Raw genomic sequence first — 16,005 nt, 5'->3', positions numbered from 1 at the left:
TCAGGTGGAGAATTCCTTCTTTCCCCCCCCCCCCCTCCTTTCCTTTTGAGATTTGTGTGTGATAAATAGTTTCTGTCCTGCCATTTAAGGAGTCTGAATGCTCTGTGTGCTTGTCTGTGTAGAGGGGTTCTGTTAAATTAATTGATAACAGGGATCAGAGCTAGAAGCCTACAGAAAAGGAGGGGGAAGGGTTTCACACTGTCTGACTGCTTCCCACTCCACTGCTGAGCCATGATATATGGCGACCCAGCCCAACAGGCTAAATTGATTCATCTCCAGTTCCTGTTTCTTAATCTGGAGCTAAATTGGTTTCATTTTTCTTGTTTTGGGCGGTGCTTACAGGAAGTTTTTGGCAGCATCACTTTACTCCATTGTTTGTAACTTTAATTTTTGCCTTTAAATCTGAGCGGTATTGATTGGCATGTTAAACCCTGCGCAGCATCTGATTAGCATTTTTTAAATTGTCCACAAGCACATGGCTTACCTCTTGTGTCAGCCGTGCTCTCTCTTCAGAGCAGTGCCTAATAGAGTTAACAGCGATCCGCTATTGATCCTTCTCTCATAAGAATGACGTTCCTTCCCCCTCCCCTCTTCCAAAAATAAGCCTAGCAAGGAGGGCAGTGTGGTTTTGTTTGGGTTTTAATCCATTAATACAGTACAGCAGGTAGTCTTCCTTTTGACACACTGCTAAAGCTCTGCTTAGGTAAGTTAATTTAGTCTAAACTTAGGGTCTGGTGGAAGTCTCTTGCATGTTGAATAACTAGATGGGGTTTGGGGTAAGTCTGCCTTTGTTGCTTCACGCCTTGTGCCATGCCAGGTCATCAGTAGCTTGGGAAGGTTGACTTCATCTATGTTGAATGTCAGATGGCAGCCACAGGTAATGAGACATGATGCTGGTCCCAGCATATCCTGGGTCCTTGGTAGCTTGGGCAGATTTTTCACTGTCGGGCTCACCTGTGTTGCATTGAACTTCAGGTGGCAGCCATAGGTAATGAAGGAAGTTGTCCTGGTCCCAACACTGTGGGGTGTCTCAGCCCTGCTGAACCTTTCTAATCTCACCAATGCGAGGTGTCTGGGAGAGACACCCTGAAGGTTCATGGGGAAAGCATTGCACTGGCTGCAGCCCATCTGCTGAAGACTTGACTCTGCCCATCTTGAGTCTCTGAACTCAAGATGCAGCTTTGCTCAGGGAGAGCAGCCAGCCCCTAGTTGCGCAGGTATCCTCCTTGGCTCCTCCACCAACATCGTACTCTCAGCCAAAGCACTGTCACGCACAGAGAGCTGCAGAAAGCACTTTCCCCACAAAAAGTCTTCCTCCCCCCCTCCCTCCCACAATGCTGCTTGCAAGGGTCTGGTGCCATTTTGAAACTGAGGTTTCCCGGGGTTAAAAGCCAGCATCTTAATTCAGAGTGCCAATGTTCAATTTTGCTTTCTGCCACCAGACTAGATTGCAGGCCAGCGAGAGAGTCTGGGTTAGTGGCCCACTGGGTCACCTCCCATTTGTTTTCCTCAATTTTGTGTTGTCATAAATTCATTCCAGCCCGTTGTGGTTGATCAGTTTATCTCCGCCGGGGCAGGGAGCGCTGCGAGCATGATATATGGCACAGAGCATTGTAGCCAGCCTCTCCATGAATCACTCCAGCTGTTTGGTGTCAGCCCCAAAGCAAACAGGACCCGGCCGCTGAGCGTTGACTACGATGAGCTCAGTATGGGAAGAGACATGACGTATGAATGTTTATTTAATAATTCTCTAATATTTCCAGCGGAGTGTGGCTGTGCCTTCTGGGAGGGGTGAAAGGCGGGGGGAGGTTGAAGAGGGAAACTCTAATCTGTTGGGGTGGGTCATAAATCAGGCAGACAACATCATTAATCAGGGATGGGACAGAAGTGGAAGGAGGTGGGACTGGAGCTGCCATCCTCGGTGGGAAGGGGGCTGTGCTCTTCTTTTTTTTTTTTCCTTAAAACAAATCTTGTTTCTGATTCCGCTTGGCCCCAGCCACGCCACCCGCATAATAGCAAACCCGGACACAAGGCTGGTTAAGTGAGTATGCTACCTCTGCTTATAAACCTCCAATACGAGCCTGCCAAGCATTAAATCCCTTTATAATTATCTTCTTTATATAACACTTCATGCTCATCATGCTTCATTGGATGAGACACTCCTTGGGTTAAAAAGAGGGGTTTAGAGACAAAAAGCAATTGTATTTGTTTTATTTTTCTTGCCTCCTCTTTCCTCCCCCTCCCTCCCACCTTACCTCTTTCCAGTCCAGCTGTTCTGAAAGCATCAGTTCCAAAAGGGCTCTGGTGTGGCAGCACAGGAAGGAGCATCAGTTAAAATGAAACAAAGTTTGGTTTGGGGTCCTTGTGCAAAGAGTCAAGTGTGTGAGAGCAGTTGGGGGGACAGCAGTGTCTGTCCCGGGGACCCTCCTCCTGGGCAGACAGGTCAAGATGGGAGCAGAGTAAGTGTGAAGCCAGAGGATTAGTAGAGGCCTTAAAGCGAAGGAGCCATGCTTAAGCTGGTGCATCAGATGGAAACAGAAGCTGTTGTGAATTGACACCAGAGGATAAGTGCTTCTTAGCCCTTCGCTATAGTGTCACACCATTAATAGGCTTTGGTGGGAGGCAGGAATGTCATATAGCAAAGACAGAATCTAAAAATTAGCTTGAGTCATAAATGAACTAACCCTTTGTGCTCTGCTGAGAGAGAGCATCCTCCTGGTGTGTCCAGTCCTAGATCAGCCCATGTTAACTTGAGACAGGATCCAGGAAGCTGAACTGAAACATGGGACTGTCAGAGCCAGGCTGAGAAAGCACTGCTGGGCTGTGCTGCTTGTGTTCCAGATTGTTGTCTTTACTAGGTTTTACTCCTTCCATTCAGTAATTCACTAGTGTGTAATACATGCTTGTAATGTATACTGGTGTTCAGTGTTGAAACGGTGCATAGGCAGATGCTCTGTTTCTTTATGAAGTGCGACTGTGTTGTTCCTTCATCCCTTAGACTGTGGTGTTGGAGAGCAGAGTGCTGGGCTGTGTTTCTTTATTCTGCTCCCTCTTTTAACTGTGCGGTAGAATTTGCAATGGTCTCAACCGTTATTACCAGTGCACCAGCTGAAATTGTATCAGTGTCGTGGATTCATCACAGGCTAGCAGATGACGAAGCTCAGCGAGGCAGGCCGACTGTATGAACTTAGAGATGGGGGAAGGTGGTATCCCTGTTCAGTGCAGCTGTGTCCAAAGGTTAGGTCTCATGCCTTGGGGCAGTTTTCCATAGGTTTTTAAATTCTCATATATACTCTTATGTCTGTTGAACCCGTGGTGTTTTGGAGCTGAATCCTCTGCAAACACAGGGTAGCTGCTTGGCTTCGGCAGTATTAGCATCCTGTCGCGTAACGTGAAAACCCTAGGAAGAAATTTCATTCCCATGTTGGGGGTACAATTTAGACATCTTTCCATTTGTATCTCTTTCCCTGCCCCTTTTCTTTTTTCCTTTTCTTTTTTACCTTAGTTTCAGAAATGCTGTTAAGTTTAATTTGTGGAGTTGCTTCCTGGGAATGAAAAATCGATGGGGGGCTATCGCAGTGTGAAATTCGACTGTCACTATTGAGCTATAGAGTTAGCAAGATGTCTTAGAAGGTAAAAAATAAATCGTGGCCCAGCAAGTGCTCAGCTGTGCTATTTCAAAGGGGATATGAGGCTGATGGTCTGTTAGAGGGTACTTCAGTTAGATGGATGATGATTCCCTGTGAAATATTGGAGTTATTCCATAGGTAAGAGAAACTTTAGCTTATAAAACACAAACAGGCTGCCTTCTAGCAGACGAATTCTGCCCTTAAATGTGTGAGCAGCTTGTCAGAGAGAGGACTTGTCCCTGAAATTAGCCTGTTGTGTTTAACAGCGTCTCTGAAGGAGCATTGTAGATGTTGCTGTGTTCCTTCTGAAAATATTTTGAGGATGCGACTGTGTATTCACATTCCCTTACCCATGTTTGTACGGTGCCCAGATGTTCTCAAGAGAAAAGTAACAATTATTCTTGCATGGGCTGCACCCCTGTTTGTATGGAAATGTTCCTTTGAAGAGCAGAAAAGGGATAATGTTGTGCCCTATCCATTGCCAGTTTGCTGTCGCTTTCATGCATCTGCTGAAGGGCAGCCCTGGCTGCACAGGCTGGCTGTATGCTGGTGTTAATAGGGCTACTGCTTTCTTTGGCACTTACTGGCTATTGTGGACAGACTTAGTAGGTGTTTGTGCTGTGCCAGCTGCTGTATGACAACAGAATGATTGTAATTATGGCTCTTGGTGGTTTATGCATTTATACATTTATTTAACTGTAGTTAGTAAGTATAAATATGAAACAGTACCTCAGTAAAAAAAACAGCCCCGTTTGTATTACATCTCACTAAACTGTATCTGGAACAGCTGTAGAGTCTGTAATTATTTCTCTTACACTTATAGGCACAGTTGTAATGCCGCAGAGGGGAGCTTACTGCTGCAAGAAGGAGTTTTAAGCCACATTTAGCTGGAGCTTGGTAAAGATTTCCCAAAGAACTTAATGACAGAAGAATTCATTGTGCTTTCATTTCTCCTTCTGTAACACAGTGCCCAGCACTGCCTTTACAGAAGCAGTGTAGTAGCAAGTAATGTAATTAACTTAGTTTAATATCCATGTTGAGTTTTTGCCCTCACTTCACCGTCGATACTTATCCTTACTCGCTCCCCCTTGCAGGCACTTCATCCTATTTACTACTTCTTTCTTCCTTTTTGATAGTTTCTGTCCATAAAAATCTGCTGTTTCCCACTCAGTTACATAAGCATTCCTGCTTTTCCCTCAGATAGCCGGCTCATGACCTGTCCTTCCTCTGCACTGCTGGTTTCCTCTTTCAGCTCTGGGACCACAATTGGTTATGTGATACTAATGTGCCGTGGCCTCCTTTAATAGCCTCATGTTTCTTTTTGAAGGCATGATTACCTTAAATGATACTAATTCTGATCCTTTCTTTCCCTGTAAAGGAAACAGCAGCAGTGTAAAAGTTCTAGGGCGGCAGCAGCAGTTGTAGGAAGCTGTCTGGAGGATGTGTTATCGCACTGCCCTTGAGTACCTCCAATCAGCAGTCATGAATGGAAGTTCTGGAAAGCATATCACCTCCACAGCAAAGCCCTTAAAAGGCTGCAGATGAATCCAAGTGCTGCTGTAGTAGCATAGATATTTCCTGTTTATTTCGGCTGTTTGGATGCAGGCCATGGGAGTAGAAGGCATTTCATTGTGAACAGAGGCTGGCTGCAAGACTCAGCTGTGTGTCCAACCTTCTGAGCACCTTTCAGCCATAGGAATTTGCTATTCCTCTTTCCTTTCAGGGATATTTTACAATTTTGTGCCCTAATCATCCAACCAAAGCTACCACTAGTCCCAGGCCACGGTAAGATGACAGGTTACAGCTGCCATAGGTCTTCCAGTAGAAAAATATACCTGCCTAGCTATACGTGGAGTGTGGTCGTAATCCAGACATGTTTACTTGTGGGTGAAGGCAAGTTTCAGTAGGCTGAAACCTGTAACACAATGTGCCTGAGCAGGGTGAGGACCTGCATTTTCCATTTCCACTGCCTGCCTTTTGTAACCTTGACTTCTATTACGATAGAGACCATGGTGTACCTTCACAGGTCTGTTAGGAGTACAGTTAGGGTCACCAGGATGAAGGATGCATCTGAAAAGTGAACTGCGATATTAACATATTAGATGTGCAGTAATTTCTATTTAGGAACTTTTGTTCAGAGAATCATTTTCTAACTCAGCCTCAGCGAAACCTCGCTGCAGCAAAATACTTTCCTGTAGCATAGCTATTTCCTTTATCGCCAAAGCTGCTCCAGTAAAGCAATGGGATTGCGTTTGTTTTCTCTTTGGAACAGGGGACATAGTCTCTAAATCGAAATCAGAATGACCCATGCATTCTTTCTCCCAGCTTTCATGTCGAACCATAATTGCTCAAATGGCGCATTTAGAATTTTGGCGCAAGCTCAGGCTTTCACTAGCCGCCTTTTTAAATCAGTCCCAGTGGCCAGCGGATACTGCGCAGCCCTACATATGCATCTAAACATGCTGACTCTGAGGCTCCTTCTATTCTGAATGATCAGCTGGGCCATCTGTCTCTGTTTTGATTGGGGCTGGGCACATGTGTCCCAGCGAAACACGGGCCAAGAAAAAGAGAGAGAGAAAGAGCCAGTGCCTGAATTCACTTCCCGCTTCTGTAAAGACATTGTTGGGTTTTGTGTTGTAGAGGCGGAGGAGATATGAAAGCATAATGAATTCTTCTGTCATTAAATTCTTCGGGGAATCTTTACCCAAGTCCCTACTAAATGCCCTTAAAACGCCTTCGTGCAGCGGTAAGCTCCCCTCAGTGTTATTGTGACAGTGCATGCAATGTAAGAGAAGTAATTCCTCTGTAGGGAAAAAAAGAGACAACATTTTGGTTTGCATCAGGATGAAATTATTCAGAAGCAACTCTGAATTTGGCAAGCAAATGCCAGTATTAACAAGTTGTGCAAGCAAGTATAAAATAGAGGCGCTCATGACTGAGAGAGCATCGTATGTGTGTGCCCTTGCATGCACCCCACTCCAAATTCACAACTTAGAACACGGAAATTAGAATGGGGAACATTGCATTATTCATAACTTGGCAACCAGAAGCCAGGGCACTTTGCCAAAACAAACTATTCTCTATAATTACAGGTGAAGCAACATTCTTTAATATCTTACAATACAAAAACATACATTAATCAAGGAAAGAGGGCTTGCTTTTTTTTTTCCTAGAGGACAATAAATTAGCATCCTTGCCAACTTCCTCAATACATGTGACAATGCTTTACAGGATTATAAGTCAACCTTTTTAAAGAAGGTTAGTCTGAAACCAAATAAACCAAATACATGAGATTTTTAGCTAAATAGAGGGGAAGCCGGCTCCTAAAACATTGATATCTTGCCAGAAGATTTGCTTTTATCACTGGCACTCACAGGCTGAGGGTCTAAACTTCACTCGGTGTGATTTGACATGGCTCTATTGCAAACAGCTTTGCTGGGCAGTTTTCTGCTGCTGGGGATCTGGCCCCTTCTGCTGCAGCCAGCTCATCTAGTGAAATAAAATCACAGTGCATCATGCCAGTCCAGTAGCCCACATGTTCTGGGGTGATTCGTAGTCAATCTGCCACCAGTCCCTGACACTGGACTTCTTCTCAGAGACTTAACATACTGAAAATGCTTGAGCTGTGTCTGTTTCCTTTTAAAGCCACTTGTAACTTTTCTTTTCAGAAACTTCCTTATCCGTTTAAGTGTTTTGCTTGTTAATAACAAACTTTTTTTTTCAGCATTATGCTATGTTCTTGCATTCCAGTAAGTGCGGGAGGCATTTGTGTCTTTATCTCCCACTGACTGTAGTGGTGCTCACCCACATCTGCCAAAGTAAACTCCCCATATTGTCAGCTATAGCGCTTGCCGCAGGTGGTGCTTGCTGAATTGAAAAAGGGGACAGATTCTTTCACCAGGTTGAAAACAGAAGCAGTTTTTATCCCAGAACGCTTAGGGTTGTTTTCAGTGAGTGTTTAGAACTCAGATAGCAGGGGAATTGTGCTGAAGGCAATGTACGAGTGAGAGCCAATGCAGCAGCATCATGCTCTGCCGTTCTGCAGTGCTACCAGTGTCACAGGAGCTACGCACAGCATGTCACAGGCTAATAAAACATGGTCTCTTCTCTGAAAAAGTTGCCCTCTCACCCAAACGTAAATTGGTTTTGAGAGAAGGCTTGCAATTAAATGATTGAGCACTGATGCCTGGGTCATTTTTTGGATCATTTTATCAGGTTTAAAAGGTTTGTGCCCCACAATGCAAGGACTGCAGTAGGCTTTCTCTTCTGCAGCATAGTAGTGGTTATGATAATTGTCATCTGTGGCCATGGTTGGATATGGCCAGGAGCAATTTCTCTGCTCCTGGAATCTTACTTTAGTTTGACTCTGTCTTCAAAGTATTGACCAGTCTGTTTCTAATATTTATGATATGTAAGCTGCTAGTGACCTGACCTGTGGCCCTGGTGCAGGGAAGAGGCATGTATGTTCTGCTGGGATCAGGTTCTTCACCCCAGACAAGGGAAAATAAAGGCTTTGTTTAAAAATGAAGACATCACTCTCAGGTTTATCAGCAGTACTGTACATTTTCCACTCTGTGTTTACAGGCATACGAAAACACAAATAAATACATGTGGAAGAGGGAAGAAGGTCAGAATATCAAGTGTCAAAAGTAGCCCATGAAATTTTATTGGTGGTGCATTTAATCAGTGCTAAGCGTTTTTTACAAGGTACATACAAACGGTGGAATTGTAAAAATTTATGGAATGCTGTGTACAGTGTGGCCATTTATGAAGAAAGGGAAATTTATATCCAGTTGAAATAAACCAGAGGGGAATGTTTTATGGAGACTTGTCAACAGCAGGGTACATCGAGAGAGATCTGGGTAAAGGGAGGATGGGGGCTCACAGATCTTTGAGGTGTTTTTCTGCTTCTTCAGTAGTGAACAGTTTGCATCTTTCTGTGGCTCTCAGATACACAGGATACTGGAGGCCGTAATGGTGTGGTGGATTTTCTGCGTAAAGGAAAGGAAACACAAGTGAACGGCTGCTACTGGTATCTCTGGTACAAGGCTCTTGCTCTTGGGCTCATTCCAGTGCAACAGTTCCTTGAGTAGCCCTTGATATCCAGCTGGGAAGGGTTAACTGAAGCCAATCACTTTGACATCAGCATTTTTTGTTTCCTTTTCCGTCCAGTATTTTGTTGATGATAAAGCACAGACTTAGTCAATTGAGAGATTCCAGAGCTGCAGAATCAGAGATAATTTAATTAACGGAATTGCTTGTGATTGCCCACTGGGACAGCGGGTAGCAATTGCTCGATTTAATTTGGAGAAACAAAGATCACATGCATGCTAATGTTTAACAAATAACCAGTGTTTGGGTTAAAGTCTATTTTTCCTTTTGCAAAGAGGGGGGCAGCTGATTCCCAGGGGAATTTCCCAGGAGATGATTGCTGACTAACAGCTCAAAGCTACAGATAGGTGCTTTTTCCTTACCCAGGGTATTCTTATGCCCTTCTTCTGGTCTTTTACCTGAACAAAGCACGGATTTGCTCAGGGGAGGAAAGTTTGTTCTTATTTTCAGTGCTCGGGGGGAGATGCTGCAAACAGTAGAAGAACATGCATTTAGCACAAAGGCTGAATACTAACACATGCCGTGTCCCCAGTTTCGCAGACTTGCCTCTTGGTACCCAGCTTCCTCAACTGCGACTGCCAAGTTGTTGAGGAGTTAACCACAAAGCCCAGAGAAAAGCGCAGGACCAAGCTTCCTCTGCAAGAAACCAGCCCTTTATGTTCTTGCTCTTGTATAAGTGTTCTTGCTCATGCTCCTGTTTGTGGTGATGTAGGTCCACAGCGCATAGAGCGTGAATGTGCCCTATTGATAGGTCCTCAGCCAGGGAGGACAGTTCAGGCATCAGTGAGGCCGCTCGCATGTTCTGGAACCCCAGAAGAGCAAGGGCTGGGGGTCCAGGCATTGCTTTTGCCGCAGTTGTGCTCAGCAGGTCTCTGGAGGCTGATAAATGACGTTATCCAAACACGTCAAATCAGAGCACTGAGGCGCAAAATTGTTCAAAGAGTCCTTCTATATCCAGCATGAGATCAAGGCAAAGCAGGGAGAGCAGGGCTGTGGAAGCCAGTTGCTTCTTCCCTGCAATTCCCTCTGCCTCCCTTGGCAAGGTAACTTATACACAGCCTTACCCTGGGTGTGGAGCTTGGCTTTCTGACCCTCACTCCACCCTGGCATTGCCCTGTAAAAATACTGCCCAAGCTGCTTCCAGCTGTGTCCGGGCAAGCGCACATGAGGTGCGCACGGAAGAGGGAAGCCTGAGGGAGTTCCCAAGATTGCTGCTGCAGGAAGAGTTGCTCCTCAGAGATGCTTATCTTTAGGATACAAGCAGCAGGTTGACGGTAAAATGTTGCTAAATGGAATGGCATGTGTCCCAAGTGTGCTGGCCACCGCGGGAGCCAGACACATGGGAAGTGACTCTTGTCTTTATTCTATCCCTGGAGGTAGTTCCAGTTTCCTTTATTTACTAATGTTCTCCCTATTTCCCTTGACCTCATTTCCTCTGGCTTTTTGGAAGCAGCCATGCAATTATCATTCACTTTGGGTTGACCCTTGGCCGCCTTGTCCCTGGTTGCTGCTGCTCCAAGAGGCTTTCCTGAATTCTCAAGTGCAAAATACTCGCTTACGGCCAAAACCTCTCTTTTTTTGAGGTAGGAGCTGCATCTTCAGCACTACACTGTGCATCAGGATTTGTCCTGAATGCACACTTGGCAGGGAGATCATGGGGTTTAAAGTCTGTCACAGCTGAGCTTTGATCAGCACTGGGAGATATTGCAGTGGCTAAAGCTCCCTCTCTTACCAATGCACCCCAGCCTTGTTAATAAATGTATATTTAACAATGTCTGGAGCGTATGAAGTGATAATAACTAAATCAATACCTCCCACATTGATTGTCCAGGATCCCTACAGCGTGACGCACGCAGCGGTGCGGTAATTTTCCAGCTAACTAGCACCCTGATCTACAGCCCTCCTATTGATTGGCCATTGTATCAGGCAGCCTCTGAGCATTATTGCTTATACCTCTATTCAGCCTCCTTTTCTGATTCATTCGTTTATTACTGGACAGGTACGATTATCTGGGAGACTTTCCGAAATTGGCCAATGGGGGTCAGCCATTTAGGCTTCTATAAACAAGCCATTTTCTATCTCCTCTGGTTGTTGCAGTGGCAAGTTTTTCCTTTTCACTGTTTGTGAAACAGTGAAAGAGTTTCCTTTGACTGTTATTGGGGTGGACTTGGGGATGGATATGCCTTTGCTTGGATCTGTTCGAGGAATCAACTTTTCCCTTGCTGAGCTGCCTGCCCTTCAGAGGACAGATAGCTCCACAGATAGTAATAAGAGAATTTAGCAAGGGTTGAGGCTCTGCTTGCCACCTGCTTTTGGCAGAAGCCACACTCACTGCCCTTACACCTCCAGTGCCCTTACTCGTGCTGGGAGAAGTGGATTTCAGAAAGTCAAGTTCAGCTGCAGCCTTCATCCAGCATCAGCTTGTTGACGGGCTAGACTGGAAGGGAAATAATTTTCTCATTCAAGAATGGTCTTCAAGCTATAAATAAATAGTTCTCTTTCTTCCTTGGACAAAACTAACACCTTTTAGACTTTCTTTGAAAACACTAACAACTCTTCCTTGAGGGTGAGAACCCAAGCTGGGATGCGGTAATAATTTATCCCAGTGAGTAGGAGCAAGTGGGTGGTTCACAGCAGGGAGCACTGTCTGCTACTGAAGCTCTTTCATTTCACTCCAAAGAATATTTATGGGTACGCAGACTTGAATCCACAGTGTCCCTGTCCCTAGGCAATCCTCACCCACTGGTCTGTCAGGGGACATGTGCGTTTCTTTGCCTTTTTTGCAGTTTTAAAATCGTTACCATTTCACAGCAGCTGTCATTTGCAATGAGTCTCCTGATGAAGATCTTCCCACAGTTAACTCGTGCAGAGAGCGTCTGATGCGTGTAAAGGCAGGAGTGAACTTGGAGGAGCTCTGTAACACTGGTACTTAACCAGACACACTCCTGCAGCTGCGGTTTCTTCTGAAGTGTCATAATTAGACAATCACTCAAGGTTTTTAACTAGTTCTGTTTCCAGAGCCTTGGGAGAAACCAGCAGTCACCTCAAGGGAGATACCTCAGGTTCTTCCCTGCGTGCTGGCAGTAAGTGACTAATGAACAAAGGAGTGAATGTATGCGTGCAGTAGGAGTACTGAGACTGCAGCTCACTTTATTAGTTGCAGTGATTCCACTAGACCTATGTTTTAGCCACCTGTTGATGAATCATGCTCTAAAAAGGCGGAACATGTGTGTGCTGCTGTGGGTTATGCTGTGATTGATGCACCTCCTGGTGGTGAGGGTACTTTGCAGGTTCTTCTGAGCTGGTTCTGCTTGGACAGGCCTGAAGTTCACTGACTTACATGAAAATTGCTGGTTTGGTTTTTCATAAGAGTGAAAGCTTTAATGTCAGTATAAAGCTCTAAACCTTTTCTGGGGAATTCTTGAGGGTCCCTCCCTGTCTGCACTGTAGAAATTGGGATTTTTGCAGCATGCTGGAGTGACACATCCTTGTCTACATTGCTCCCTGCATCTCATTTGCTAAGTGTTGCTGTCTGCCCTTGCTTTTAGGTTGGCAAGTTGCTCTTTTCACCAGCTTTGCAGAACCATGAAAATACACTTGTCTGCCCTCGGCACAGCACCTGTGTGACAAAAGAGATAATGCTGCCCATCAAAAATGACCCTAGGAAATGGGAAAGCAGAGATTGTAAAGCTGCTTTTATAGCCACCCCTTTGGCACAGTGTCCATCGCTTTGTTTTCTTCTTTTTTTCAGTATTGGAGCCTAAAAAGCTAGGAGTTCCTGTAATATAAAAGTGTTGTGTTATCTTATGTAATGAGCTGATTTTGTGGTTTGGTTGATGGCCAGCAAAGACATTTATTCTCTATGGGGAAGAGCAGCTCCTATTGTCTACAGAAAGTTATCTCACCAGCTTTAGAGCAATGTACAGAACTTTGTCCAGAGCATTTCGTCCTAGAGGAATCTCTTAAGGGGGATAAGAGGCAAAAAGCAAACAAATCTGTTCCTTAAATGCCTGTGTTTTGCGGAAACTTGCTCTCTGTGAAGCTGGCAGCCCCAGCACCGTTGTGTTCTGTCATGATGCGTTTGGAAGTGTTTAGTAGGACACCTCAAAGAATTCACACTGGGCTTCCCAGGAATTCTTCTGCAGCCCAAGTTGGATGTTTCCATTTCCTGTGTGGTACCTGTGATGGGATCCATTTCTCCCCAAACTCTTGACCAGTCTTGTGTGCTCAGTGATGCTCACTCTCCATCATCTTTTGCAGAATAACAGAAGACTCGGCAGTGACAACATTTGAAGCGTTAAAGGCTCGTGTCCGTGAGTTAGAAAGGCAGCTTTCCCGTGGGGACCGCTATAAATGTCTCATTTGCATGGTGAGTAGCACTCCACTTGTGGTAATGAATCAGAAATGCCTTGGTATCTTTGCTAAGGAGGAGAGAGGCTTGTCTCCTTTTTTTGGTAGAGTGGGGGAACTCACCTTTGTCCCTCTACACCAATCAGCCTTTTATATGAAGGTGCTGGGTTATTTTAGCAATTGAAATTTCTATATGCATTACACTGTTCCGCTGGTATTTGTAGCTGTCCATCTGTATGAGGGGTAGAAAAGCCACAACTTGAGACAGCTTACAGCCTTCCTATACAAAACTCCCAGATAACAGCTTCCCCTTCCTGTATGTACAGATTTACATCCATAGGAGAGAGCAGAAACTGTGTTCTGAGACTCATAATGTGATTTGGAAACAGGAATGTTGCCTGAGTGCTTAAAAGTTGTCGATGTCCTGCTTGCTCTGTGGTGATGCTGTGGCCTTCTTAAAGAAGAGCAGCAGCTCCCTCTGATGGTGTGAGCCTGTAAAGTTTCACATCTGCTGTTCGGTTTTTACCCTGCTGTTAGGTTTTTACCCTGCTGATAGGAGAAAATTCTGCTTGGTGAGGGCTCCCTCTACAACTTCAGCTTGATGCATGGTGCTCTCTCCCCCACCTCACGGCTTGTAGGTGTGGAAGCGCAGTCTGTGTCTCAGGTTAAGCAGCTTGCTGCTGATTTCCAGAGGTTTATTCACAATGATAGAAAATACTCAAGGCCTGCGCACTGACGTTGCAGCAGCACTTTTAGGATGCAGTTAAACTGTTCTTGCCAAATTAAGAGTTGGGGTAAGGATTAATCTTACCCTGTCACTGGTTTTCATATGCTCTGTGACCTTATGATGAGAGTGATGGCAGGTGGCTACAGCAACTTCAGATGCTCCTGCGATAACTGCTGAGCCAGGTCGCCACTTGAGTGGATTGTGGGCTTCCAACAGGAGTTCTGGGAAGTCAGAAAAAGGGACTGCAGGGGACTCTCTGCCTCTACTAGACAAACATTACAGAAATACAAACTTACATATTGCACAAGCTTACTTTTTTTAATGCAAAATAGAAGGCAATGTTATCCACAAAGAAGGACATTGTGATGGGCTTGGGAGCAAAGGATCAGTAGATCCCTGCTGTGGCAATAATCTCTTTGCTTCTTCTCTTCAGGACTCTTACACAATGCCCCTGACTTCCATTCAGTGCTGGCATGTGCACTGTGAAGAATGCTGGCTGCGGACTCTGGTGAGGCTCTGGTCTACTTTCTTGTTGTCTTACAGGCTTTTTCCTCTCTTCTGGGATACTTTATTTTAAATCACCACAGGGAAAGGTGCTTTTTGCTTTATTTTAAACTGAGTGCTGTGCATGCAGACTTCCCAAGCCTTGCAGTTCAAAACCCCATTCTGGCTTTGACTTGAATGAGTTTCATTGGAGTCATCATGACCAAAGTGTAGCCCTGCCCCTCGCTTGCTCCTCTGCTGCTGTGGGGACAGCCATTGCTCATGTAAGAGCTCTGTGCTGGGGACAGCCTTGTCTTGCAGTAGTTTCCTCTGGGACAGCCAGGCAGAAGGGTAAAGCTGTGAGAATGGAGGCCAAATCCACTGAGATTTCATGGAATGGGTAGCTTCTGAGAAACCTAATATTCCCCATGAAGCAAAGGGAATCATCTTCAGGATACAAGATATGAAAGGGAGCTTTTATGAATATGAATCTGTATTTTTCAGATTATTTGAAACAGCACTGTGCATTTTTCATGTGTATGCCATTCTGTTTTGAAGACTGGGGACTGCCTTGAACACTGAATAGGTGATTCAGTGCAGTAGTAATTTACACATGTATTAAAGGAGATCAGGTTAAAATTTAAGGCATTATTAAATTAAGTGTTTTCCTTTCCTGTGTTAGAACTGTGGCCTTTATAATCAGCCCTTAATGTCCCCTGTGCAGCTGATTTTCAAGCTTTCATTTTGCCCAGGCTGGGGAGTGGAATATAGTCAGTTACGCTTTCTAATTCTCCTGTTAGCAAGATGATACAGTGTTGGGTTGCAAAAAAATGCAAGGGAATGCCACTCCTAAAAACCATTCCTGTAAGGCATTACTAAATCTACTTTATAGAATATGTTGTGTGCTTGGAATTACGATTAAGCTGATCATACTCCTTTAAATCTTGCCTTTTAAAAGTCTTGTCCAAGAAAAGTTACCAGGATGGTGAAGTGCCTGTGGGCTTGAGTAACTAATAGCAACTCAATAACTTGGCTATCCCTTGGGCTGTATTTTATAGCTCTTCAGCTACACCCCGTCACTATTTAGATTATACAAGCTTTTGTAAACATTTTAGCAGCATGTTATAAAAGACACATATGTGGGTACATAGCTGGGAGGTGTTTGGATGAATGTGTGCTCTGCCACCTTTGCTAAGTGAAGAGTGATCTTGTCCTTTAGCGGTGCTGTAATAGAGGATAAAACACTGATTTCTGTCTCATTTTCTTTACTCTGAAGTCTTTGTCTTCTCCTCTTCCCACCAGCCTCAAGTCATCTTCTAAATCCGTGGCACTAATTTCAGGTTGTTCTTATCCTCAGCAGCTACTTAGTTCAACTTCAGTCAGGCGCCTTTGTTTCTTGTACTGTGGTTACTGCTGCTCGTGGGGATGGGGAAATCCCATTCCACGTACTCAGTGATTAGCATTTACCCTTGCGGGGGGGAGCCATCTCCTCTAGAATTCCCTGCGGAAGGTGGGGATGGAGCTGGCTGTGTGCTCTCCGCACACGGCTCTTCTGCCGGCCAGGCAGGCGGGATGGGAATAGTCCAGCAAGACATCATATTAGGACTTGGCACTTGCATAGGGGAAGCAATTAATAAGTGGCTACTCATGTGTTCCCCAGCCCCAGCCTCTCCCTGCAGCCCCCAATTTATTAAAGCAGGCCTT

The 16,005-nt window shown here is 45.0% G+C and overlaps 1 protein-coding gene across 8 annotated transcripts in view; it reads left to right on the top strand.

Moving 5' to 3' along the window:
* RNF220 (ring finger protein 220) overlaps window positions 1-16,005 on the top strand; it is a 224,643-nt gene that overhangs the window by 198,094 nt on the left and 10,544 nt on the right. For all 8 annotated transcript variants that reach the window (XM_061451458.1, XM_061451452.1, XM_061451459.1 and 5 more), the window contains 2 exons: window positions 13,002-13,110; window positions 14,252-14,326. In XM_061451458.1, coding sequence (XP_061307442.1) covers window positions 13,002-13,110; window positions 14,252-14,326 — 184 coding nt within the window. The remainder of the gene's footprint in view (window positions 1-13,001; window positions 13,111-14,251; window positions 14,327-16,005) is intronic.

The sequence above is a fragment of the Pezoporus flaviventris genome, unplaced genomic scaffold (assembly GCF_033815535.1).
Source record: "Pezoporus flaviventris isolate CSIRO_AGI_PZ_B2104156 unplaced genomic scaffold, CSIRO_AGI_Pfla_v1 ptg000013l, whole genome shotgun sequence".
Taxonomy (NCBI): Eukaryota; Metazoa; Chordata; class Aves; order Psittaciformes; family Psittacidae; genus Pezoporus; species Pezoporus flaviventris.
This window is presented reverse-complemented; position numbering and strand designations above follow the sequence as displayed.